General features: G+C 40.2%; 1 protein-coding gene across 1 annotated transcript; it reads left to right on the top strand.

The window, feature by feature from the left end:
- The first annotated feature begins 1,832 nt into the window (after positions 1 to 1,832).
- On the top strand, positions 1,833 to 12,119 carry LOC134746527 (glutathione S-transferase 2-like). The gene is made up of 5 exons (XM_063680939.1): positions 1,833 to 1,863; positions 5,002 to 5,141; positions 9,388 to 9,555; positions 10,200 to 10,342; positions 11,555 to 12,119. The coding sequence occupies exons 2-5, from the start codon at positions 5,009 to 5,011 to the stop codon at positions 11,723 to 11,725; spliced, it is 615 nt and encodes a 204-aa protein (XP_063537009.1). The 5' UTR covers positions 1,833 to 1,863; positions 5,002 to 5,008; the 3' UTR covers positions 11,726 to 12,119.
- Positions 12,120 to 12,675: the final 556 nt, after the last annotated feature.

Raw genomic sequence — 12,675 nt, 5'->3', positions numbered from 1 at the left:
TTTAGATTATGGGACATTTTTGCTAGAGCCAGGGTATGTCGCTGGCTTCCAAAAACTAGATCGTATTCAGTCTAAAGCCCTTAGAATCATTTGTGGTGCCATGAATTCTAGTCCTATCAATGCTATGCAAGTTGAGTATGCAGAGCCTCCGTTACATTTACGACGCCAATATCTTTGTGATAGATTTCTTTTCCGTTGCTCCCAATTCTCTAATCATCAACTCTGGAGAATCTTGTCTAACCTCCTTCTTCAAATAACTACTTCCAACTATTGGACACACAAGAGTCCTCCTTGTTTAATCAAAAGTTTTCAAAAATTTAAATCTATTTCAGCTCCCACTGTTAGCTCTTCTACACTTCCCATTTTTCAGCATGAATATGAGTCTCTTACACTAGTTCCTCCAGTTCTCCTGAATATAGGTATTTCAAAGAATGATATAGAACAAAACCAACAATTTCTGGGTTTTATTGGCACTGATTGTCAGGATGCTAACCATATGTATACCGATGCTTCTAAGATGTCCGTCAGTGGTTGTGTTGGTATTGGAGTACTTCATATTCAATCCAATATTTACCAAAAGATAAAGTTGCCTCCCGAATCCTCTGTGTACAGTGGTGAGTGCTTTGGAATCCTGAAAGCATTAGAGTTTATCATCATTATGCATCTTAAAAAAACAATTATATTTTCGGATTCTTTAAGTTCTCTTCAAGCAATATCTAAAATTCCTTTTAAATCTAAATCCAACAACCCAATTATATATCAAATTCGTAGCCTATTGTTAAAATGTCATCTTAAAGGGTATTCCGTCTCCATTGCTTGGATTCCTGGTCATAGAGGGATTAAAGGCAATGAAAGAGTTGATGAATTAGCTCGAGATGCCATTATCTGTGGAGACATGTTTCCATTTAAAAATGTTGCTGAAGACCTATTAGCTCTACCCAAATTATTCCTACGAAAGGAGTGGACGAAACAGTGGACATCTGGTACAGGTACTGCTTCTGCGTTACACTATCGGAGCATTCAATCATCAATTCCTATCAAACCATGGTTTGCTAAAATCTCTTTGTCAAAACCGGCTACCAGTATGTTAATCCGAATGAGGTTGGGTCACGTATGTACTCCACAACACCTGAAACTGCAAAATCGTGTGGCCAGCTCCGCATGTATTTGTGGAGCTGATCCCGCTGATCTTAACCATATATTTTTTGCATGTAGCCTAAATGATTGTTCTTTATTATTAAGACAGCTGTCAGATCTAAAAGTTCAGTTTCCCACATCCATTACATCACTCCTGCATATTAATGATTCCTCTCCAGATATATTTAAAGTATTATATTCATTCCTATCACGTCATAATATAAAACTTTAATTTATACTTTACCTTTCCCTGATCCATCCAAAATTCCGTCTCATCCGTTATAATGTAATCCTTTAATTCCGTTTCCCCGTTTTACTCGTTTGGCTGAATGCGCCAGGAGCGCGATGCCATTAATAATAAAAAAAAAAAAAAAAAAAAGCGCTCGTGTAGGGTCAGGGGTGAGTATTATATTCTTTGGTCAGGGGGGTCAGGCGCAGTTATAAGTAGGACCGAGAAAGAAATAAGCTGACTTGACCGGACCAAAGTCGCGGTCCGGTACGCCCGTCTGTTACGGACGTCTGCTTTAATATGACAGATCTGGTTCAGTATATAAAAAAGTTACTCTGTCTATGGCTCTGACCAAATAAGCAAAGCCGGTTATTGTGGCAATCAAGTGATTATATGCTCTTTGGTGGCAATTGTGGTTATTCTGTCATCTTTCATCTGTGGAATTATTGCTTTTTACAGTTTTTACTTCTGCTCCGTAAATTCTGGATTAAAAGTAAGTGTAAAGATATTTAATGCGGCTGTTAAATAATGATGGAGTAGATTTGACTTTAACACCGGTTGGTTCGTTCGCTGGCATGGCTCGAAATTTCTTAAAACTGTGTTAGGTTAATGTTCAAAACTTTAGTTTCAACCTTTGTAAACTATCTAATAGTAATTTCTTTACTAGGTACTTTTGTTTGACTTTAGGTTGACTGGTAGAGAATGCTTTTTGGCATTAAGTCCTTTTGTACGATAAGTTTTTCTTTTGTGCAATACAGATAAAATAGGTAAATAAATACTGTATGTATGTATGTATGTTTAGAACCAACCGGTATACAATACGCGTAGCATATCTACTAAGCCGGCATACCAATAGGCATAAATATAGACAATTAGATAGTGTGTGACTGTGCCCACTTGCCCAGCCCAAACCATAGATTACCCGCCACTAGATCCCGCATCAAAAAACTAGCGACTTGCGAAGTTGCCACTACCGTCGCGAAGGTTTCTTATTCGTAGGCGCTAGCTCTCATAATCACTTTACTAAGCCCATTCTTAGCTCTCATAATAGCTAAGCCCAGCATGGCTTATTGCATTCCGCACCGCATCTTTTTGTAGGTATGGTAGGGTCATTGCGCTAGTTTCCGTCCAGCTCTAGTTTTCAAGCTGAGTGGAAACTGGAAACCTTTTCAGTGACGTTTTAAACCGTTATTGTGACATTTTTTTGTTAAATTGTTGTTGTTTGAGCTTCCTGAATAAATTTTATTCTATTCTATTCTTTTAATATGGAATATAGTCGTAGTTCAGTTCCCCGTGCGTCATACTCGCAACTCGCCGTTTTCATCGTAATTATTTCATGTTTTTATAAAATATATAAAAGTAAATTTAAAAAATCCGACATGTACTGGAATTCCGATATTGTATACCCCTTCAATTCCGGTATTGAAACATGTAAAAGTCTGTCTGATATTTAGGATTTTGGGAATTCTGTTCAGGAACCGTTTCCCTGTTTTTTCTTACCCTGCGTACTACGTAGGCGAACGACACGTGAACACGAAACGCGGCCATGCGGCGCGGGTTGAATCAATCCTTTGATACCTATAGAAGTGTCCTACGTGGGCGATCTCGTTGCGAACGCGAACGCCGTGGGCCAGCTTCGCTTCGCGTTCACGAGTTGTTCGCTTACGTAGTTAGTACGCAGGGTAAGAAAAACGGTTCCCAGGGGTCGAGTTTTATATGCCGTAGGTAATTCCTGGAATCCTTAATACCGAAATATCAGACAGATTTTTACATGTTTCAATACCGGAATTGAAGGGGTACAATATCGGAATTCCAGTACATGTCGGATTTTTTAAATTTATATTACACTACGCTGTTCCTGCAAATAGAGGGCTTGACAGAACGCTGTAAAGAAAAGAGCGTACATACTCCCATCTTAAAGGCCCTTATAACCCCTTTGGTGTTGCTGTTGCGGGTGTCCATGGGCGTCGGTAATAGCTTACCATCAGGCGATGTCCTATAACATAAAAAATACGCGGATCTAATTTAGTCTAATAATAATAATCCCGTTTCTAATAAGTGATCACGTGATAAGCTTTGAGCGTGAGTCAGCAAATTCAGCATCATTATATACTAGGCATTTCTTAGATATACCTACATAGTATACTACCCTTGTCTTGTTTATGACTACTCTGTCACGTTTGTATTTCCGTCTTTTATCAAATAAAAAAATAAAAAAAGTCGAGTGCTATCGCAAGTCTTTCTAGCTGTAGATTATATTTTAAATGAGAAAAATTAAAAAATAAATTTCATCTCATACAAAAAGCTCCACTCCGTCACATTTTTTGGGGACAAAAAAAGACAATGAAAATAATTTTCATCTATCTAGTGATAAACGGTGATCTGTTTATCACTCACTAATATAAACCCATGCGGTCGGCCTTGGGCGGCAGTCGTCCGTGTTTCTCGCGCCGGCTGGTTCTCTAACCTAACTCCGTAAGTTATTCTTGATACAAGTATTTTGCACAAATACCTACAAGTATTTTTACTCGAATACATATTTTTGTTAAATATTCTGTGCAAAGATTTAGTGTTGATACGTTTTATGGCATTTACTGTGGTTTTAGAAGTAATTTTCTTGCTAGATTAGTAGTTTTGTACCGTTTTAGAAGCGTTGTTGTGGTGAGTCCTTGACGTGTGCAAATTGCATCGAAGATTTTTATAGGCATACCGCTAAACTCTGGCAGCTGGTAAAGTACTTATTTAAACTTGTAGGCTTATATAGCTTTGGGCTTAAGTATTTAATTTTAACCAAATATTAACGATTTAACGATAATAATATAACTTCTTACTAACTATTAGCGTTTACCTAGTTGCATTGCATCCTCATTATATTTGTGGTTATCCGTTTTGTCTCGTGCGAGAACGTTCTCGAGAACAGCACAACTGTAATCCTCACTCCTCTTTTGTAAAATTCTGATAAGCGTTATCGAGTTATCGTCTATAACAGCTTGTAGGAGGGCTGTTTTTGATCAGAATCAGAACGTTCATTGGTAAAAGCAATATAATTCAATGTTTTTTCATAAGAAAGTACTTAATTTAATTTGTTCTGAATTAAATGAAATACAAACATAGTTATACATAATCACGCCAATTTCCCGGAGTACTAGGCACCGTAGTTTCAATAACACGAAAACGTTACGGCGCGTTACACGGGGAGGGGGATTGCGTTACGTAATATTTGAACGCTCCCATATTTGCATTTTAAATAAAAGTATTTGAAAAAAGTCACATCTCTGCTTAATGGGGTTGGCCGGTCGAAATATTTAGCAGATGGCACCAGCATAGCTTGCCCTGTCAATCCCTAGAATTGCGTCAATTTTTTGTTTTTTTAATGGAATGCTAGCCCTTTAAGCCAAATCTCATAGAAAAAGGGGCAAGTTATGATGGCGCCATCTCTGCAAACCTTTGACAGTTGCCAACCCCATTGGCATGTATGTCTGGTAGTAGTTTTGTTGCCAAAAATTGTAATAAGTACAAAGAAAATAGAGGGAGTAGAAGTTTTGTTTGTAAAACATGTACTACCTCTAATTTATTTATATTAATTTTCTTCTTCTGTCAGGTTGTTCCACTCTGGTCATAATTTTCTCTTTCAGATCCAAAATGCCTCAGATCGAATTCTACTACTTCCCCGTCAAGGCCCTGGGCGAGTCAATCCGCATGCTTCTGGCCTACGGCGGCGAGGACTGGAAAGACAACAGGGTCACTCCTGAAGACTGGCCCAACTTCAAGCCTAGTAAGTTACTACCCTAATCAGGACTAAATAACTCTCCGTGCGTCCTCTGATTGATACCTACGCACCGCGCACCGCATACGGTGCAAAAAGCCAATACCGCCGCAACGCCACGCTCACGCTATATAAGCCTGGATGCCTCAGATCGTTCTGCTTACCATTACGACGGCGAGGACTGGAATGGCAACAGGGGACACCTGAAGACTGGCCCTAGTAAGTTACTAATTCATCATCAGGCATCGTAAACTGCGAGCGAAATCCATTGAAATGACGTATGACAACCAGTTACAACCCTAGTACTTCAATGGATTTCGCTCGCAGTTTACGATGCCTGCTCATCATATATCAGCTCACTGCTGAGCATCAGGCCTCTCTCTTCTAGTATGCCTCGGCGGATCCAGGGGCGGGGCATGGGGGGGGGGACACCGGGGGACATAATAGGACATTATCACACAAATTGACTAAGTCCCACAGTAAACTAAATAAGGCTTGTGTTGTGGGTACTTGAAATAACAATGTAATATATACTTAAATATTTATAAATATTTAAATACACAGAAAACACCCATGACTCATGCAGGAACGCGGTATTCGTTAACCATTGTCCGTGAGACAGAAGTTCTATTCATGGAACTTTATCAATTAAATAAATGACTTTGGTATCATTAACGGTTTCCTTCGACTATCATGAATCGTCATTTATAAATATAATAAAGGCTTACTGTAATCGAAACTCAACTTATACAAGTAGTATAACAAAATAGACGACGGGCAATATGCGATACAAAACTCTTTTCACATCACCAATTCGAAAAACGGGTTTTTGTTCCCTGCTAGGAGGGATCAAAGTGGCACTTTTCTTCCCTGCTAGGAGGGATCAAAGTAACACTTTTCTGTTCTAGGACACTATTTTTACATTTTTTTGCACATTATTTTTTTAGCTTAAATAATATTTGTAACATCATAATTACCTCATAGGTGATGTGAAAAGCAGTATGTGTCACATGGTAGCAAAATTATTTCCAAATTGGGCGTAACACACTTGAATCCCTCACTACGCTCAGGATTCTACTTTAGAATCCCTCGTTGCTCTCGGGATTCTATTATAGAATCCTTCGCTTCGTTTAGGATTCAATGTACGCCCTCGCCGTAAATATGTCATTTTGCTCCCTTGTAACACAATCTACTATTTCAAATGTAGCGCATAATTATTTTCCATCATATTTTCAAGGAAGCTTACGAACTATTTCAGTCAGTGTCAGTACAAAAAGTCCTGACATTGATTGAAGTAGAATGACAAAATACGAACTTTTCCGATAAAAATACGATGGAAAACAGTTATGCACAACATATTATGTAGTTCTGTACAATATTTTATTTATCGTGCGGTTGTTATGCACGATAAGTCGATAATAGAGGGCTTATTTGATTTGAATGAATGATAGGTGCGACAGCCGAGCGCTGGCATTGTCATTTGTCAGAGATGCAAGGTTTTCCGCTAATTATAGTCTGCCACTTATTTCAGACGGTTGGTAAAGAATAAAGATGTTTCACAGTGATTTTCAACTAGAAGCCAGCGGAGTTTTGGGACTTCTTACTTACTACACATACCTAAACATAATACAAATCAACAGCAGCGAAGTCTACACCATAATACCGGCATATATTTGCGGCATTTGCTGTCGAAATTCTGGGACCGTGTGGTGCCCAAGCGCTCAAAAATTAATTCGGCAGATCTCCAAAAAAATTATCGAGGTCACCGGGGACCGTAGGGCTGGCTCGTTCCTCGCCCAACGGATCGGCATAGCCATCCAAAGGGGGATCGCAGCCAGCCTTATGGAAACCCTTCCGCAGGGATCGGACCTGGGTTATCTAGCCTAATACATACACACTAGCTTTTGCCCTCGACTTCGTCTGCGTGGACTTAGTAACAGCAGCTAAACTAAGTATAGCGTATATGTGAAAACGGTCGGTGAAGGAAGAGTGTTGTTCTTAGATGTTTCTAAAGTTTAGTATCCAGACAAAAACCACGTCACACCCCCCCCAATAAGGAGATAATCTCGTGTTTAGGTAATATAATATAATAATGATATAGCCTCTTTATTCCTTAATAAACAAACATAATTTACAGTTTCATTTCTTAATAAAATAAAAATTGCATTTCATTCATTTCTATATCTTACATAATTAATTATTAAAAAACCGGCCAAGTGCGAGTCGGACTCGTGCACCGAGGGTTCCGTACTTTTTAGTATTTGCTGTTATTGCGGCAACAGAAATACATCGTCTGTGAAAATTTCAACTGTCTAGCTATCACGGTTCATGAGATACAGCCTGGTGACAGACAGACAGACGGACGGACAGACGGACAGCGGAGTCTTAGTAATAGGGTCCCGTTTTTACCCTTTGGGTACGAAACCCTAATCACCAGCGAAGAAACGTTACACAAATATAGAGCAGTACGTCTATAGGTAATACCTACTTATTCTACTAACATTTTATACTAAATAAAATGTCAAAATTAAACTGTTGTGAGACATACTAACATTAAATCATTTTACGGTTTAGACACTTGTTTTAGTCACTCGCGCGACATGTTTCGGAGAGCCTAGGCCTCCTTTCTCAAGCACCAATAGCGAGCGACGCTGCGCGCGGCAGCGGCAGTACGCAATAGTCGCAATACACGGTCGTCGCGAACGCTGCTCGCACTATTAGTGCTTGAGAAAGGAGACCTAGGCTCTCCGAAACATGTCGCGCGAGTGACTAAAACAAGCGAGTCTAAACCGTAAAATGATTTAATGTAAATAAAATGTGATAATTGTAACGTACCATTTCAGTAGGTAGGTAACAATAGTGATTAAACTGATAACAATATCATCACGTTGCATGAATTGTGAAATCACAAATCACGGTGGTTATTGCAAATAATGTGCTTGTCATTGTTTGAGTATGTACCTCGAACCACTGATATGATTATAACAAGATGCAATCGCCTGCGCTCGCGGTGTTCCATTTAAGAAAAACGGCCAAATGCATGCGAGTCGGACTCGCGCACTAAGGGTTCCGTACCATTACACAAAAACGGCATAAAATCACGTTTGTTGTATGGGAGCCCCACTTAAATATGTTTATGAAATTAAATGTTTTTTTTTAATAGAGTTGATTGAATGAAAGGTAAATTGCGGTTTATGATTTATGACGTATTAAAAAAACTACTTACTAGATCTCGTTCAAACCAATCAAATAGAAGAGAATCAAAGAGAAACTCGTTCAAATAGAAGTTTGCATGGTAATGTACATCATATATTTTTTTTAGTTTTATCATTCTCTTATTTGAGAAGTTACAGGGGGGGGGGGGCACATTTCACCACTTTGGAAGTGTCTCTCGCGCAAGCTATTCAGTTTAGAAAAAGATTATATTAGAAACCTCAATATAATTTTCGAAGACCTATCCATAGATCGCACGGGTTTGATAAAAAAAAATTGAGTTCTAAGTATGGGGAACCCCCAAAAAATTTTTTTTTTTTCTATTAATCATATCTACTTACCAAGTTTCAACAGTATAGTTCTTATAGTAAGTGGCTGTGACATACGGACGGACAGACAGACATGACGAATCCATAAGGGTTCCGTTTTTTGCCATTTGGCTACGGAACCCTAAAAATTTGCCTTGGCAGGTGCCTACTGCCTACCTGCAAGGCTTTAAACTAGTATCGCCCGAACACCGCGATCGCAGGCGATTGTACATTGTGTCGTGCGCGTGCGCACCTATATATTTTTTTTCGTGGCAAATCAGAACTGTTTTAGTTTTCTTGATGTTTACATAACTGCCAGTTTTGTTTCATTAAAGGACTTGAAAGACACGCGGGAACCATCAGGTACATGTTTATTTAATAACTAGCTTTTGCCAGCGACTTCGTCTGCGTGGACTCAGTAACAGCAGTTAAAGTAAATTTAGCGCCTGGAAAAATTCTCAGAGCAATCATTCAATTTGAGCATATTATGCACACGAATTAGCAGGCACTTCATTAATTATCTCAATTCCCGCCCCGCTTTTTACTTTCTTAAGAAATGATTTTCGGGATAAAAACTATCCTATGTCCTTCTCAGGGACTCAACCTATCTCTATGCCAAATTTCATCTAAATCGATCCGGCGGTTTAAGCGTGAAGAGGGAACAGACAGACAGACAGACTTTCGCATTTATAATATTAGTATGGATAAGGGTTAACAATGTATGATTGTTTCAGAAACCCCATTCGGCCAGATGCCAGTGATGGTGGTTGAGGGCAAGCAGTACGCGCAGAGCATACCCATCTCCCGGTACCTCGGCCGCAAGCACGGCCTGGCAGGATCCAACATCGAGGAGGACTTACTGATCGACCAGAACGTAGAGTTCCTCAACGACATCAGAGCGAGTAAGTTTACACAGGTGTCTTCTAGTTACACATTACGAATACCTCAGCGACCATCGGTCCCGGTACTAATTGAAGGGTACACGGAAAGAACATGTCTAGTCACTTTAGTAACATTCTGAGTAATCGCGGTTTTAAAATTTGGAACCATATCAAAATGTATGGTAATTCCGTGACCAGGTCTTTTTTAACTAAAAAAAAGTTGTGTTACATATATTATACAGTGGCAGCAAAGGATACAACTAATAGTTCATTAAGAGCTCTACTTTAATGAAAATCTCATTTTCCGAAAAAAGTGACTAGACATGTTCTTTCCGTGTACCCTTCAATTGACAAGTATCTTTAGATGTCTATGGCGAAAACATAACATTACCTATTATTGTCTATCGGGCGAAGTCAGTGAAGCTATGACTGAAAATATGCTCATTTGAGAAAGAAATGAATAGTTTCATTGATCTATGCCGATTGCTCATTCTTCTGAAAATTGTAATAGATATATTATACCGCCATATGATTAGTACCTATTTTGGATTATTTGTGGATAGGTTACAATTTACACAAAAAGACACAAAAGATTACCAGTACCAGTAGTTTACCAGTAGAGCAAATTTTCACAGGAAGATTAATAATTAATATTTTTCCAACAGAGTCCGCACAAGTTCAATACGAACCCGACGCGGCCCTGAAAGCCAAGAAGCACGAGGACTTCTCCAAGAACGTGTACCCTGGCATGCTGGCCAAGCTCGACCAGATCCTCAAGGAGAACAACGGACACATCGCGCTGGGCAAGGTCAGTTGTTGTTGTTAGGTGTTCTCGCAGGCCTGTTGTTGATGAAGGACAAGAGAGGACTTCTCCAAGAACGTGTACCCTGGCATGCTGGCCAAGCTCGACCAGATCCTCAAGGAGAACAACGGACACATCGCGCTGGGCAAGGTCAGTTGTTGTTGTTAGGTGTTCTCGCAGGCCTGTTGTTGATGAAGGACAAGAGAGGACTTCTCCAAGAACGTGTACCCTGGCATGCTGGCCAAGCTCGATCAGATCCTCAAGGATAACATGGGCAAGGTCAGTTGTTGTTGTTAGGTGTTCTCGCAGGCCTGTTGTTGATGAAGGACAAGAGAGGACTTCTCCAAGAATGTGTACCCTGGCATGCTGGCCAAGCTCGACCAGATCCTCAAGGAGAACAACGGACACATCGCGCTGGGCAAGGTCAGTTATTGTTGTTAGGTGTTCTTGCAGGCCTGTTGTTGATGAAGGACAAGAGAAGACTTCTCCAAGAACGTGTACCCTGGCATGCTGGCCAAGCTCGATCAGATCCTCAAGGAGAACAACGGACACCTTGCGCTGGGCAAGGTCAGTTGTTGTTGTTAGGTGTTCTCGCAGGCCTGTTGTTGATGAAGGACAAGAGATGACTTCTCCAAGATAGTGTACCCTGGCATGCTGGCCAAGCTCGACCAGATCCTCAACGAGAACAACGAACACCTTGCGCTGGGCAAGGTCAGTTTATTGTTGTCAGGTATTTTTGGCAGTTGTAATTGATAAAGGCCAAGATAGGACGTCTCGAAGTGTACCCTGGCTTGCTGGACCAGACCCCCAAGGAGAACAACGTACACCTCGCGCTGGGCAAGATCAGTTTATTGTTGTTAGGTGTTCTCGCAAGCCTGCTGTTGATGAAGGACAAGAGTGTGTCACTACACTATTTAAACTATAAACAAAAAAAATGACATATACGAAGGAAAAAGTGACCAAGGCCTCCAGTGCTGGAATCAAACCAGCTTCCTCTCAAGTTATCTGTTTACGCGACAGATACCTAGACCGCTCGGCTATCCGGTCACGGTGGCATGGGTAGAAATTTCCAAGTATATGACAATTTTCTGAGGGCTTGTGGCGCCCCCTGGCCATCCCTAAGGTATAACAGTATGGTTCGATCTCCTAACCGAATCAACTCACCTGCGAATAGCTATTTCGGTTTTTGTTAATGTTGTATTATGTATTATATTACAGCTGACCTGGGGCGACTTCGTGTTTGCGGGCATGTACGAATACCTTAAGGTGATGCTGCAGGCCCCCGACCTTGACGAGCGCTTCCCCGCCTTCAAGAAACTCGTTCAGACCGTCTGTTCCCTCCCCAAGGTCAAGGCTTACACTGACGCCGCGTCCAAGACCGAACTTTAAAGCGATCGAGCCACCAGTACGTAATACATAACGGCGACCAGATATTTTTATATTTTTTTATCACGTTACCTGAAAGCAATAGTGCAGGCTTAAAAAAATGAGACCATCTAGTACATAACGGCGCTCTTAGTATTATGATAAAGATAAAAGATATAGTACCCTCCTATTTTTATCAAGAGGAGAAAGAAGCGAATGGAATGCTTTAACAAGTTTGTGTTTAAATAAATTCGAACACCGTTTTCAGAATTTGTGGTTCAACCTTCTAGTATTAGTCTTGCATTTGAAAAGCACTTTGTTACGTTATATGTAGTATGTATTATATTTTGAGTACATGTTATGTGTGTAGTCTGAGCAGTAATGTTATTTTTAAGTGAAATAAAGCTGATTATTTTTACTTCTTTGTTTTATTTAGAAGTAGGTGCCCATGGAGAATAGTGTATAGAGATTAGAGAGTTATTGTCATAGTAAATTTTGTAGCCACAGTAAATTTACTGCAATCTATCGACACAGGATTAAAATTGAAAATGTATAAAAATATCAAAAACCGGCCAAGTGCGAGTCGGACTCGCGCATTTGGAATACCGTTACACTTGGTTAAAATTATACAGTCTTATTTGAGAGAGAGATGGTTTGCTGTTCAATAGGAGAAACGAGATCTCCACTTCAGTTCACCCAGTTCCAGCTGGTGTGCCTCAAGGGTCGATTCACGGCCCTTTTCGTTTTCATCATCTTCCTTGCGTTGTCCCGACATTTTGCCATGGCTCATGGGAGCCTGGGGTCCGCTTGGCAACTAATCCCGAGAATTGGCGTAGGCCCTAGTTTTTCGAAAGCGACTGTCATCTGACCTTCCAACCCAGAGAGGAAACTAGGCCTTGTTGGGATTAGTCCGGTTTCCTGACGATGTTTTCCTTCACCGAAAGCGACTGGTAAATATCAAAATTTGATGTATA

Source organism: Cydia strobilella, chromosome 13, assembly GCF_947568885.1.
Source record: "Cydia strobilella chromosome 13, ilCydStro3.1, whole genome shotgun sequence".
NCBI classification, from domain to species: Eukaryota; Metazoa; Arthropoda; class Insecta; order Lepidoptera; family Tortricidae; genus Cydia; species Cydia strobilella.
This window is presented reverse-complemented; position numbering and strand designations above follow the sequence as displayed.